The 14,332-nt window shown below is 51.0% G+C and overlaps 1 protein-coding gene across 6 annotated transcripts in view; it reads right to left on the bottom strand.

Moving 5' to 3' along the window:
* The window catches only part of CTTN (cortactin), a gene marked incomplete at its 5' end in the record, with an annotated part of 33,747 nt that extends 25,520 nt beyond the window's left edge, over window positions 1-8,227 (bottom strand). Inside the window, 5 exons of one of the 6 annotated variants that reach the window (XM_082409676.1) lie at window positions 1,519-1,592; window positions 1,729-1,815; window positions 2,359-2,499; window positions 4,162-4,258; window positions 8,087-8,227. In XM_082409676.1, coding sequence (XP_082265802.1) covers window positions 1,519-1,592; window positions 1,729-1,815 — 161 coding nt within the window. Of the gene's footprint in view, window positions 1-1,518; window positions 1,593-1,728; window positions 1,816-2,358; window positions 2,500-4,161; window positions 4,259-7,908; window positions 8,064-8,086 lie in introns of those variants that run through there. The other 5 variants (XM_082409677.1, XM_082409674.1, XM_082409675.1 and 2 more) reach the window with 5 other exon arrangements.
* Window positions 8,228-14,332: the final 6,105 nt, after the last annotated feature.

Here is a 14,332-nt window from a genome sequence, read left to right as displayed (position 1 = left end):
GTGAAGTGAGAGGTTTGCAGAATTTACAATGTGAGCGCCATTTTTACTTTAAACACTGGGAACAGTGGGACAGATCACAAGATGTGGCCAAAACCGGGCAGGCCAGGAAGCCTCTGCAGCTGTCTCTGTCGGGAGACCCACAGCCACACGACGGCCACCTGATCCGGTGCCTCTCTGCCCAAGGGACAACACGTCCACACCTCAACATCTGGACAACAATCCCAGAAGTTCGGCTACAAAACCAACCAGGCCTGGCCACCTCCCGACCCCCTGACGAGCGCGGGAGGAAGCCCAGCCTCCCAAGAACATGAGGACCAACAGCCGTCCCGACCCTGTGTGGTCTCTGAACCCTAACCACCTGGAGGCTGCCTGACGGGAGAGAGTTCCGTTCTTCTCCAACCCGCCCTCCCCAGCACGTTCTGAAGCCACGGGGAACAGAAGAGGTGAGAGGCCCAGAGGACATCAAGTCAGAAGGCAGCCTCACCCCACAGCGGGGGACCCGAGTCAGCCCCCGGCACCATCTCCTCTGGCCGGTCCCAGGCCCTTCTTCAGGGGCTTGTGGGGGGGGAGGGGGGGCTCAGCGACTCAGGGAGGGAGGAACACTGGTGTCTAAAACGCCCGAGCTGCAGACTTCACCTCCTTTTCGGGACGATCTACTGAGTCTCTCTCAGCCAAGAACAGCTTCATTTTACTGCAAAGATCCTAGGGCCAAGCAAGACCAGCTCTCTGCCAATGACCAAAGCGGGTCACCAGTCCGTGAGGACACCTTCACAATCAGGGCACGGGAGCACACACTCTGAAGCCGGCACAGCCCGAGCACGCTCTAAAAGGTCCCTTCATCTACACCTCCCGACAGGGGAACAAGCTGCCCCGGAGGGGGCCAGTTACGACAGTGCCGAGTCAGACAAGGACACGCTTCAAGCAGCTCCTCCTATTTGAGGCTTTTACGAGGACACAATGCTTAGAGTTCAGCTCATGGCATCCAACTGATGACGGTAAAATAATAACAGTATAACAAAATAATAAAAATTAAAGAAGGGTGTTTATAGTCTAAAGTATTCAGACATCCCACGCTTTAGAAACCTCCCATCAGCAGACAGAAGAGCTTAGGTAACTGTGTTCCTCGATGAAAACCACAAGATTGAAAAACAGATTCTAGAATTAGAAGCACGAAAGTCATTTGCGATGGGAATTTTTAAGTTACTGAGCACGTCCGTATACGTACACGTACACAAACACGTAGATATATACGTCAGGTCTTATATTCACCTACTGTATAAATATCGAGTCACAGCGTGCAGCAACGAAGACCCAACGCAGCCAAAACATACATACATACATACATACATAAAAAGAATAATGCTGCAAAAAATAAAAAATAAAATAAAAAAAAAATCGAGTCACAAAACAAAACAAAAGCGATTCCACCATATGAAGCCATGACCTTATCTCATCCCTGCCTTATCTCTTCATCTTTCAGAACATCATTGTCACACAAATACTGAGAAAGTCTCTTACTTGATGTGTTCCTGGTGCCCAGACCCCTGGACGGTTTTGGCCCCCCATCGCTGCTCTTTTTCACTTACATCATTCTGAAAAGAAAAATAAATGACGAGTGCACCCCACAGCCTGGATTGTAAGACAATCACCTACCCGCCCACCCAAACCCAAACCCTGGGGAAATCCACTCCGGGAGACATGAAAGGCAGGCAGACTGGTGACTTGTACCACGAAATCGGGGTCGGTTTCCCAGTCGTCGGCTCCCGCGTCGTCCTGGGTGATGGACACGGTGTGGCCGGCCGAGGCTTTCCACATCTGGAAGAGCAGTGCTGCAGTTACAGAGACTGACGCAGACACCTTTGCCTGGGACCCCAAAACCCTAGAGGGCACAGGGCAGGCTGGGGGGCTACAAGCTCAAATGGTCACTCATAATCCCCATGCCTGAGTGACACCCGTAGGAACAAAAGAAACACCAACATTTTTTAGCTCTAATACTGCTGTCAACCGGCATCAGAAACACATAAGAAATGCTCCTGGCTTCAACTCAAGTGAGGAAATTTTCTGGAAAATAAAAACGTCACATGTGCACTTACTTCACTCATTGGGAATATCTTCCTCTCCCACTAAGTCTCATGACAACGATACTGTCCAACATTGGGAATGCACCGAATGTCACCAATGGTAAATTTTGTTGTATTTTATCACAATTTTTTAAAAAAGCACCCATCTTGACTTCAAATTGGAAATTTGGAAATTACTGGAAACCTAATAATGATTTTCTTAACTCAGACTCTGACAAGTCAATAAATATTTCAAGCGTTGCTTTGCCATCTACTTGGGGAAATTCACAGCACATACATGCCAACCTGTCCTCTACTAGGCAGCTCTGAAGACTGGCCGCCTTGCTTCCTCAGTAGAGTCCTGAAATTCTGTATGTTCTGTCTAGTGGACAGAACAATGATGCAGCTTCACAACTGAACCAGATCGTTCTTTTCATAACTGCAAAGGCAAAATCTAGCTATTAAGGGTTTCAAAAGAAAACTATGTGTGAGAAGAATGGATTCATTCTCCCCAAAAGTACTAATAAAATTTCACATAGGCCAGGAAGCAACTGAAAGCTTATTTTCATCTAATCAACCAGAAGCCCCATCCCAGCATCTGAACTGAGGACGAGCAAGTCTCGCTTTGTGGGGTCACTGTGCTTCTGTATGAATCCAGACTGGACGAGAGCCCTTCACAAGCCTGAGACTCCCCTGTTCAGGTCCACCACCCCCCACCAGCTCCGCTGGGTCACAAGTCCAAGGCGGTGGCAGGGGTGAATCAGGGTGCAGAGCTATCAGATTTCCAGATGCAACTCCCGCCATGTCACCTGGGCAGGGAATCATGTGCCACCAGGTGGGACAGGACCAGCAATGTCCCTTCATGGCCACTTCAAACCTTGTTACCCTCTGACCACGTATGGCAAAGCATGGCAACAATTTCCCAGACGTGGACTTCCCTGGTGGCTCAGTGGTTAAGAATCCGTCTGCCAGTGCAGGGGACATGGGTTCGAGCCCTTGTCCAGGAAGATCCCACATGCCACGGAGCAACTGAGCCCGTGCGCCACAACTACTGAGCCTGCGCTCTAGAGCCCGCGAGCCACAACTACTGAGCCCACGTGCCACAACTACTGAAACCCATGCACCTAGACCCCGTGCTCCGCAACAAGAGAAGCCACCGCAACAAGAGAAGCCACCGCAATGAGAAGCCCGCGCACCGCAACGAAGAGTAGCCCCTGCTTGCCACAACTAGAGAAAGCCCACACGCAGCAATGAAGACCAAACGCAGCCAAAGATAGATAGATAAATAAATAAATAAATAAATAAAAAGACCAGTTTCTTTTGAGATTAAAGTAAAACATAGAACTTAACCAAGAAATAGTTTCTTTAAAAAAAAAAAAAAAGGATTTCCCAGACGTGAACTGCTTGACACAATTCTGGAGAGCCGACGGACCAGGCTCAGCACAACCGACGTGCCCGTTCACAGATGGAGAAACAGCTGCCTGAGGCTAAACGGCTTGCCCTCAGCCTCTGACTCCCCAGGCCACGTGTGCCCCGGGACACCACACTGTCGTGGAGAAGGGGCTGCCCACCTGCAGCACTCTAGCTGCCTAGAGTTCCAACCACTGACGAGACGGTCACACAAAAGACGGGGGTCTCCAGCGAGGCTCACTACCCCCCGAAGGCAAAGGTGAAAGCCGATGTCCCGGCCTGAGACTTTTCCAGACTCACGGGGCTAACGCTAGCAGAGCCCACTCTCACCAGTCTTTCTGGAAGCCGGCTTCACCCGTGCGCAGGTGAGCACTTCCGGGCGCTCCCTAACATCGCGCCCGCGGCCTCCCCCGCCCACCACGGGACAGGAGGAAGGCGCCAGGCAGCTGCTCAGACAGAACAGAGATGCTCCAGGTCCTGCACTCGAATTCTGCGGAATCCCCTCCACGTCCTAGACCACAGGCAACACTGGAAATTGACTTTATTTTTCCAACAAGGAAATTTCCTCCCAGAGAATTATCATCCCAATCTCTGCAAATCCAGCAAAAGCGCGCCCCTCGCGCCCCCTGTCAAAGGGGTTGACCTTGCCCACCCGCGGGAGAGCACGGGAGAACGTTCACAGTGCACAAACCTTTCTTTTCCAAGTAAAGATGAAAGATGCTCACAAAACTCTGTTTAAAACACGGGAATCCAACGAGGAATTTCCAGGCATTTGTGAATGATCCTGTCTGTAAAAAGATTAAGAGTAAAAAGCTCAGAAGGATATGTGCTGACGGGCACCCAGGGCAAATCTTTATGTGTGGAGATCCTTTCAGAACACCTCTGAAATCCTCCCAAACATAACGAGGTTTTGCAAAGCAATCTGAAAGGAGGGTGGGAAGAGTTGCGTTTTACTAACCAAAAAACTCAACGGATTTTCAGCCACAGTGAGAAACTACAGAAAATAAAGAAGTTCCAAAAGATTTATAACTGTTTGAAGTTTCTTCTTAATGCAAACAGAAGCTATGCCCTCAATTGCTAACATACATTTCCTGTTTGCTAGAATCCTGATAGCTTTCCATTTCTGGTCCATCCTAATTTATGACTCTACTAAAAATCATAAAATTCTATTACCCTGGGTTTTTAAGAAAAAAATAACGTAAGAGAAGCACTCCCTGAAGGAAGGGATCATGATGTGGCCGGGATAAAACCCAGCGTGGCGACGGCTATCAGAACGTGAAGAGGGGCGCCTCGGGGAGCAAAGGAGAAGAAGGGTGCATCTCTAATCAACGGGTACGGTTACTGCACAGGACCAAGACTCCAATTCCCCAAGCCACCAGCTCAGCACCTCTTGACTGGACACTGCACTGCCAGACATTACAGATGAATCCAATCCCCTTGTTCTCCAGGAACAAACCAGTCACAGGTACAAACCATTTGTATCGGCACACGGCTTGCCACGCTTTAGGAACTAGAGGGGCAATGTTCTGCTGGCCCTCCTCACGCTCAATTTCCCCTTTGGAAACCCTAACTTCTGTAGGTTGCTAAGTACATTCTGGGTACCGCAGCTATCAGCCAGCATCTATAAAAGTCTACCCAAGGGCAGCTAGTGATAGGCTCAAATCTACAATAATTTATTACCCTCTCAATACGTTAAGCTTTTGAAAAATCATGGAAACAGCTGTTTGAACAATTAAAAGCCTGGGTTTTTTTGGATCCAGAGGTAATGCTTCTGGACCCCTACCTCACACCATACCCAAAAACTAACTGAAAAATGGATCAAAGACCTAAATGTCTGAACTAAAACTATTAAACTCTTAGAAAAAAAAAAAGCATAATTTTTAAAACCTTGAATTTGGCAATAATTCTTAGATATGACACCAAAAGCACAAGTGAAAAGAGAAAAAAATAAATTGGATAAAGTTTTAAACTTTGTGCTTCAAAGGACACCTATCAAGAAAGTGAAAATAATTCACAGAATGAGAGACACATATATTTTCAAATCATATATCGAGAATATATAAAGAACTCTTACAATTCAGTAATAAGAAGGACAATTAATCGTATTTTTAAATGGGGAAAGGACCTGAACAGGCATTTCTCCAAAGATACAGAAATAGATGATAAGCTCAAGAAAAGACAGTATCATTAACCATCAAGGAAAAGCAAATCAAAACCAATGAGGTACCACTCCACACGTTCCAGAATGGCTACTATCCAAAAAACAAACAATAATAAGTTTGCTAAGGGTGTGGAGAAATCAGAAACCTCTTATGTTGCTGGTGGGAAAGTAAAATGAAAAAGTCTGGCAGTTCCTCAAAAGGTTAAACACAGAGGCACCGTATGTCCCAGCAATTCCACTCCTAGGTATATACCCAGAGAAATGAAAACTTCCACAGAAAACCTGTAAAGGAATGCTCATAGCAGCATTACTCCTAACAGCCCCAGAGTGAAAATAACCCAAATGTCCATGTTATGTAATAGATACATAGCAGGTAGTCTATGCATACAATGGAATATTATTTGGCAATAAAAGGAGTGAAGTACTGACACAGGCTACAACATGCATGACTCTTGAAAACATTATGCTAAGTGAAAGAAGCCAGACACAAAAGACCATATATTATACAGTCCCATTTATATGAATGGCCAGATCTGGCAAATCTACAGAGACCAAAAGTAGATTGGCGGTCGCTTAGTATTGGGGGGCTGGGGGAGGGGGACAGGGTTTCTTTGTGAGGTGATGAAACCACCCACGCACAATTAGCTTTCCATTAACCTCGCCCTCTCCAGGGCAGCAGGAAGCCAAAGGGAACAGAAGGGCATCTGAGCAGCAAAAACAGACATCACAAGGCCCACTCTCTGCACCACAACCGCTCAGAGGACCCCCCTCCACCTGGGCCTCCTGCAAGGTGACTCAACGCACCGCCTGCCCAGTGAAAGACGAGACCCCTGGTGGACAACGCGGCACCCCAGGACGTGGGCCACTGCAACACAAGGCAGTCCCCGGGGCTCACCACGATTCTCTCCCTCAACCATGTGCCTCCGCAGCCCCTACTGCGTGCCACGGAGCAAAGATATGCATCACCAATGCCGTTCATCCAATTTAAGTGTTTTATAGATACGTCCCGCAAAATGTTTCAACTAAAAGTCACAGGTAGTGGGGGCAACCTGCCAGTTACGGGGGGTAGGGGCAGGGCATCAAAGACAACCCTGCATCCCCGGTTCTTCACTCTTGTGTCCGGAGGGGACTTTAGGACCCTTCCTTGCTCCTTGGGCTCCGGGAGTACCTTCCATCCAGGAGAGGCGCGGGCCCGCCTGCGGCACCGGCGCGGTGACTCACCCTGCCGTCAGGCCCGGCCCGGCCCAGCGCCGGCCTGCGGGGCCGCCGGGCCGAATCACGCGGTCGGGCCCCGGCGGCTTAAGCCCCGACCAAGCTCCGCGGGGCCAAGTCACCGCGGAGCGCCAGCGGGGAGCGCTCGCCCGGGACGCCTCCGGAGCTGCGTCCAGCGGGAGGAGGATTCCTCGCCCCGGGGCCCGACGCGGCCAGATCCCAGGGGGAGGAAGCCCTGTCCCCCTCCACCCGAGACCCTCCGGCGGGGCCATCCAGCTCGCGTCGGAATCCTCCCCAAGAACCCCTTCCAGCTGATTTCCAGCACACCCAGAGGAGGGGCTGTTCCCAACCTACAGGCTCTCAACTCTGCAGCTGCGCCGGTCGCTGCATTTCCACTGACCTGATTGCAACACCTCCCGCTAGGTGCGGGCCCGGGCCCGGGAGCGGGGTGGGAACTGCCCCGCCCGGCCGCCGGGAGACCCCAGCCCCTCCGCCCCTGACCCCCCGGCTCCCGAACCCCTTCCTGTAGGGCTCCTCTCCTACCCTAGTGCCCCTCAGCCCTCGGCCCCGGCCCCTCCCTCTCGGCTCTCTGCCACCGTCTCCTAACTCTCCAGGTCCTGGATCCCCTCCCCGTAGGGCCCCTCTCCTCCTAGTTCCCCTCGGCCCTCCGCCCCCTTCCCCTAAATCCTCGGGGCCCGACCTCTCCCCCTAAGCCCTCTCTCTGCCCCTTCCCCCGACCTTGCGGGTCCTGCATCCCCTCCTGGAGGGCCCCTCCCCTACCCTAGACCCCCTCGGCCCTCTGGCCCCTTCCTCCTAGGGACCCGGGCACCCTCCCCTCATACCCCGGACCCCTCCGCCTCTGGCCCCTCTCCTCCGCCTTCCTGCCCGCAGCCCCGGGCCCCTCCCCCTCCATCGCCCCCGGCCGCTCAGAACCGCGTGCCCTTCCCCCTCAGGCCCCGACCCCTTCCCCTTCCCCCAACCCGCCCCCTTTTCTCAGACCTCAGCCCTTCCCTCCGGCCCAGCCCCTCCCTCAGCCCCCAGCCAGCCCATCCCCTTCTCTCCGACCTCAGCCCCCGGCCCCGGGAAGCCTCGCCCGCGCTCCCCCCGCGCCCGAAACCGCGAGCGGAAATGCGGCGAGACCGCCGCGGCCGCCGCTTCCTTCCCGTTTCAGGACCCGGCGGCGCCCCGGGACCGCAGCTGAGGAACTGGCCCTCCCCGCCTGGCGGAAGGCGCGCTCGCTCACCACCGCTGGAGTCTGTCCGGTCCGTCCCGGCTCCGCCCTGTCTCCGCCGCGCCCCCAACTCCCGCTGCTCCCGCCGCTCCTGCCTCTCCTAGGCTCCCCTCTCCACTTCCGGTTCCGCGGGGGGGCGGGGCCGCATCCGGGTCCCCGAGGCCCCGCCCCCGCCGGCACGCCCCGCCCCCGCCCGGTCAGAGGCCTACGGCCGGCCTTGCTGAGACGGCGGGGTGGGAGCCGTGGTCCAACCCCGGCTGACCGGCCCGCGGTCCCTGCCGCCTCCCTCGTCCACGTGGCGCCGGAAGCGCCCCCCGCTGGCGCAGGCGCGAGCTCCGCCCAGGTGCCAGCCTGCAAAGCATGCTTAAAAGTTAGATGACTGTACAGAGTATATTTAGGCCCACCGTGCGCGGGCCAGACTGTGCTCAGATGCACACAGTCCAAGGTGGTCATACTGAATTCATAGCACCGCCCGAGGGAACAAAGGGAAAATGAGCCCGTTAAGGGGACAACACCAAGTGCTCTGAGCCCTGAGGACACAGGAGGTAACTGACGGCCAGTCACCTGGAAGGAATAGCGCCCTCTTCATGCATCCATCCGACCATCCATTACCCATACGTACATCATCTATCCATCCATCTTCTCCATCCACCCACCCAGCCATCCACCTGTCCATCCAGAGAAGGCCAGATATGTGTCAGGAATAAATGTGTCAGCAGAATAAATGTGGTCCTTGCCCCGAGGGACCTTTCAGCCTAGAAGAGGGGTCAGGCATTAATCGAATAGGTATATACTTAGGAAACAAGGTAAATGCTATAGAAGAAGTCAAAGGTCATGACATTATATTGGGGAGAAGATGGGACCCGAGCTCATCCAGGAGATCGCAGGTTTCTGTGAGCGATTAACATTTGTGCTAAGATCTGAAGGCCAAACAGAAGTAAACAAGGTAAGAAGGGAAAATTTTTCCAGGCAAGGAAAGAGCCTGTGCAAAGGCCCTGAGGCAGGAAAGGTCTTGCCACATGGGAACTGAAGGAAGTTCAGTGCAGCAGAAGTGTGGTGATGAAGCAGGGCAGTGGGGCAGGATGGGGCCAGGTCATGTAGAGATTGAGAGGGCAGAGCAAGAACCTTAGTCTTTATTCTAGAAGAAATGAGAAGTCCTTGGAGGAGATTAAGCAGAGGGGAGACATCATACAGTTTGAATTGTAATGAAATCCCTCTGGCTGCTGGGTGGAGAGTGGATGGGAAGAGAGCCAGGTAGGATCCTAGTAACCTACTTGCTACCACCAGTTCAGGCAAACTGGTGGTAGCAAGTAAGATGGAGAGAAGTGAGTAGGTACAAGATACGTTTAGGAAGTTAAATTGTCAGGTTTGAGGATGGACTTGGGGTATGGGGTGGGGAAGGAGATGTCAGGGGTCAAAGGATAATTTTTTTAGGATAAAATCATGATTTTCATACACATGTAAAATGAACACATGTCAAAGATCTTATTTCACTTAATAATAAATGAAGCAAAAATGTGTTACAACTTGTTCAGAGGAGAAGTCGAAGGCATGCTGAAATGAATTTGCAAAAACCGGTCTATCCATAAGGCAATGTCAGTTGTATTTCATTGGACACAGGTAATTTGCCTTTCTGTGGATGCAAATTATTTGCATTGCTGTCTGTTTTCTACAGGTTAACTTCTACCTCTACAGAGGTACGGAATAATCTAGGCAAAAATAACAAAGACACACATCCTGTAGAATCATGATTATCAGAGGCTCCAGCATTCTGTTAAAAGAATATCTAAGAATCATTTTTGCCCATTCTAAAGTCTGGAATTTTTCCTTACAAAAGAATGACTCCTAGTATCTGAGTAGATGCTCAGACAGGGCAGATGGGCAGGGTAGGGAATGAGGGTTGGAGGGTGGGGGAGAAGATGCACCAAGATTGCGGTGGGAGAGTGAGGATACATTTGTGGACCTGGTACCTTTGAGGGGCCTGTCGCAAGTCAAAATGAGGTCCACGAAGTGATGCTGGAGAGATGGCCTTTGAGCAGGAGCTTTAAGACTAAGCAGGATAAGGACGTAAAAAGGTAGGAAGGCCGTCCCGGGAAGAGGGAGGGATTGCAGCAAAGGCACAGAGGTGGGAAAGAAGGGGGTCCGCATAGAAAACCTTGAGGTCGGATGGATAGAATCGAAGTGTTTTCACTTGCATCATTACCACCGACAGTGCCGTGCTGTGTGCAGTCAGGCATCAAGCTAATTGCTTGGTGGACTAAGGGAAGGCTCCCTTTTGCTATAGGACTTTAGGCTCTGGAGGCAGAGGATCTGACAATAGATCCCAACTCCAAGGCCTACTAGCTATGTGGCCGTGGCCAGTCACTCTGTCTTTCTGAGCCTCGGTCTCCCCGTTTGTGCAGCTAGCTGTTGTCTCCTGGAGATTATAATATGCAGGTCGCATGTTGCTTGGTCAGCCCAGGGCCCGGCATAAAGTGCCCAATAAGTGTTGGCCCTGTTGACTGAAAAAGGATGCACAACGTGAGAGTTGTGAGTTAAGTTTTATTTGGGGCATAAGAGGACTACGGTCTGAGAGACAGCCTTTCAGATGGCTCTGAGGAACTGCTCCAAAGAGGTGGAGTTGGGGGGGTCAGTATACATATGATTTTAGTGAAGGGAGGGGTAGCTACAGTCAAACACACATTTTCACAGAGGCTTCTGCTGGTCACAAGGTGCAGATGTCCCTGTTAATAATTTTAGTGCTTTTCTAGGTATGAGAAGACACAAGAAACTGGGCTCAGAAAATCTTCTGATAATGTCTAACTATCTGAAGACCTGTTCTGCCAGTTTTTCCCAGAGTACAGAGCACCTCATTCCTGATCTCCACCCTGACCTCCTTTCAGGGTAGGTTGAAGGTCAGTGATTGCAGTGGCCCATGACTTCATCCTTGCAGAGGCAGAGGGAAATACCAGACCTGGAAGTAGGGGAACTAACATCTGGGGAAAGCCTGGCTTTGTCAGACACCACTGTGAGATTTTTAAAGTCTAAGTGTGATATTGTGACTTATAAGAAATATGGGGACTTTCCTGGCAGTCCAGTGGTTAGGATTCCACGCTTCCACTGCAGGGGGCGCGGGTTTGATCCCTGGTTGGGGAACTAAGATCTGGCAAGCTGCGTGTTGCGGCCAAAAAAAAAAAAAAATTAAAAAGCAATATGTATTTGGGAATTCCCTGGTGGTCTAGTGGTTAGGATTCCGGGCTTTCACTGCTGTGGCCCGGGTTCAGTCCCTGGTTGGGGAACTGAGATTCCCGCAAGCCACGTAGCACGGCCAAAATAAAAATTTTTTAGAAAGAAGTTTGTTTTTGGTCATTCAGATGACCAAACGTATATTTCTTATATACAGTTGATCTTCATTCACGGTTCCTGTTTTACAGCTCCCCAAACCCTTGGAATTTCCTAACTGTTAGAAGCATAAATGTGTCTCGTTATATGAATGAGCTGACTTTTGGAAAGCACCTAAGGATGGGAGTTGGTTGCCAGGAGAACCAACTAAGTGACTAGAGGGTTGGACATTTCAGTCTCACCCTTGAGCTCTGGGGAGGGGAGAAGTGAAGAACGGCGGGTTGAATTAATCGCCGGTGGCCAATAGTTCATCAGTCATGCATGTGTAATGAATCCTCCGTAGAGACCCAAAAGGACGGGGTTCTGGGAGCTCCGGAGGTGGTGAACGTGTGCAGATTTGGGGAGACTGCTGCTTGGAAAGCACGGAAGCTCTGAATCCTTCCCCACACCTTGCCCTGTGCACCTCTTCCATCTGGCTGTGCCTGAGTTCATAACCTTTTAAAATAAACCTGTGATCTAGTAAGTAACAAGGTTCTCTGAGTTCTGTGAGCCACTCTAGCAAATTCATCAACCCCAAGGAGGGTTGGGAACCTCTGATTTATAGCCAGTGGCTTAGAAGCACAGGTGACAACCTGCACTTGGGGCTGGTGTCTGAAGTCCAAGGAGGAGGTCGTGGGAACCTCCAGTCTGTAGCCGGTGAGTCAGAAGCGCAGGTAGCAACCTAGACTTGCAGTTGACATCTGAAGTGGGCGTGCGGGAGTTGTGCGACTGAATCTGCAACGTGCAGGCTCTGACGCCACCTCAGAGCAGGTAGCGTGAGAAGTGAGCTGAATTCTCAGGCGCCCCGCCGGTGTCTGAGAATTGTTTGTTGCGGGGGGCGGGACTACCCCGACATTAGAAGTGGAGTCTCAGAACACCAATAGGATATTTCATTTTCCCCCCAAAACGGCTTTATGCGTTGAAATTATTTTTTAAGAGTAGTTTTTGAGCTATAATTACATAAAATACAACACACCCACTTAAAGCATACAATTCAGTGGTTTTTTAGTATTGTCACGAGGTGGTGCTGTTACCCTCCAGGGCTCTTGGCCTCCTTAATCAACAGAAATGGATCAGAGGCCAGACAAGAAATTCAGGCAAGGCTGTACTGGGGCCCCTGCTGCAGCAGGGGGGAGTGAGAACAAGAGGTTCCCTTGCTCACTTCCCGAGGTGGGGCGAGCTGGTTCCTTCTATGGCCTGAGGGTAGGGGTGTGTCCTCGGGTCGGGCTGGAGGCGTGGCTTAGGTGGTCTGCCCACCCCTTTGGTGGTGTTCTGTGCAGCGGGCATGCGCAGGACCCTGCTTTTGCTCCCGGCTCTTCAGAAGTGGCAGTTGGGTTTTGGGGCTTTTTGTATCTTGTTGTCTGTAATTTGCCGAACTGTACATGCACACAGTTATTTTTAGTCCCTTAAAGTTTCTTTGTATTTTGTTGCTCAAGGAGACGTTTGTTCATATGTAAGCACTGCAGCAAAGGGTCCCAGGTCCCAGGTCCCAGCCTGTCTCAGTGCAACCATCAGCACAACCGACCTTTAGAACATTTTCATCCCCCCAAGAGGAGACCCTGCTTGTTAGTGATCAATTCCTACCCACCCCACCCCACCCCAAGCAACCACTCATCTGCTTTCTCTCAATGAGCTGGAATTATTTTGTTAATATTTATTATATTACATAATTATATAATACATATGCCACATTCAATGAGCTGGAATTACTGCTTCCATTGTCCAGATTAGAATAACCAATGCTCCCAGGAGACTGGTCAGCAGGAAGGTGGCATGAGCTTTGTGACACACGAAGACCACTCTGGCTGCTACGGGGAGGACGGACCATGCTTCAGAGTGACTTCTGGGGAAAAGGTGTGGCAGGTTCCCCCGTTGAAGCACTGTTTCTGCCCCTCAGGAGGGTGTGGGAAAGACCAGCTGGCCACCTAGCAACTATAGAACCAATGTAAACTTTGAAAAGCAAAAAGGTACAGCCATGCTCCAAGGTGAATAGCTCTGTGGACCAAAAGTGAACAGAAGTGCAAAGCAGTGAGCAGGCTGAGGCTGCGGGTCCACTTACACGTGGATTATTTTCCAACAGTAAATGCGTTAGACCCACATGGTTCAAGGTTGGTTGAATCTTCGGCTGTGGAGCTGTGGATGTGGAGGAACTGCGTCTACAGAGGGCCCACTCTAAATTATATTCAGATTTTTACTTTGAGGAGGGCTGGCACCCCTAACCCCTGAGTGGCTCAAGGGTCACCTATGCACCAAGAAATACAGTAAAACTGCAAACTCTCAAGAATCAAAAATCATAAAAGCTACCAGAATGAAAAGACAAGATGGTTTGCAAAAGGATGACAATTAGCCCCACTACAGACATGCCCTCTGCCTAAAGGGTGTCAGGTGACAGTGGGCTAATATCTTTGAAGTGTTGAGAGAAAATAACCATCAATCTGGAATGTGATGGAGTATTTCCAAGAGTGTGTTGTAAATGTTATAATAATGAGCCTTCTTATGGACTGAATGGTGTTCCTGACCCCCAGCACCTCAGAATGTGACTGTATTTGGAGATGAGATAGGGCCCTTAAGGACGTAACTAAGGTTAAATGAGGCCATAAGGGTGAGGCCCTAACCTAACAGGACTGGTGTCCTTATGAGAAGAGGAGAAAAGGACACAGACACACACAGAGAGCCGTCCCCGTGAGGACACAGGGAGAAGAGGGCCGTCTACAGGCCGAGGAGAGAGGCCTCAGGAGGACCAGCCCTGCCCACGCCTGGATCTCAGATTCCAGCCTCCAGGACTGGGAACAGTGATGTCTGTTGGTTAAAGCCCCTCGTGTGTGATATTGTGTTGTAGCAGGCAGAGCAGACTCATACAGCCCTCAGTGTGTCCACACCTCTTTGTTGTGTGACTGA

This window comes from Balaenoptera physalus (assembly GCF_965194825.1).
Source record: "Balaenoptera physalus genome assembly, chromosome: 10".
NCBI classification, from domain to species: domain Eukaryota; kingdom Metazoa; phylum Chordata; class Mammalia; order Artiodactyla; family Balaenopteridae; genus Balaenoptera; species Balaenoptera physalus.
This window is presented reverse-complemented; position numbering and strand designations above follow the sequence as displayed.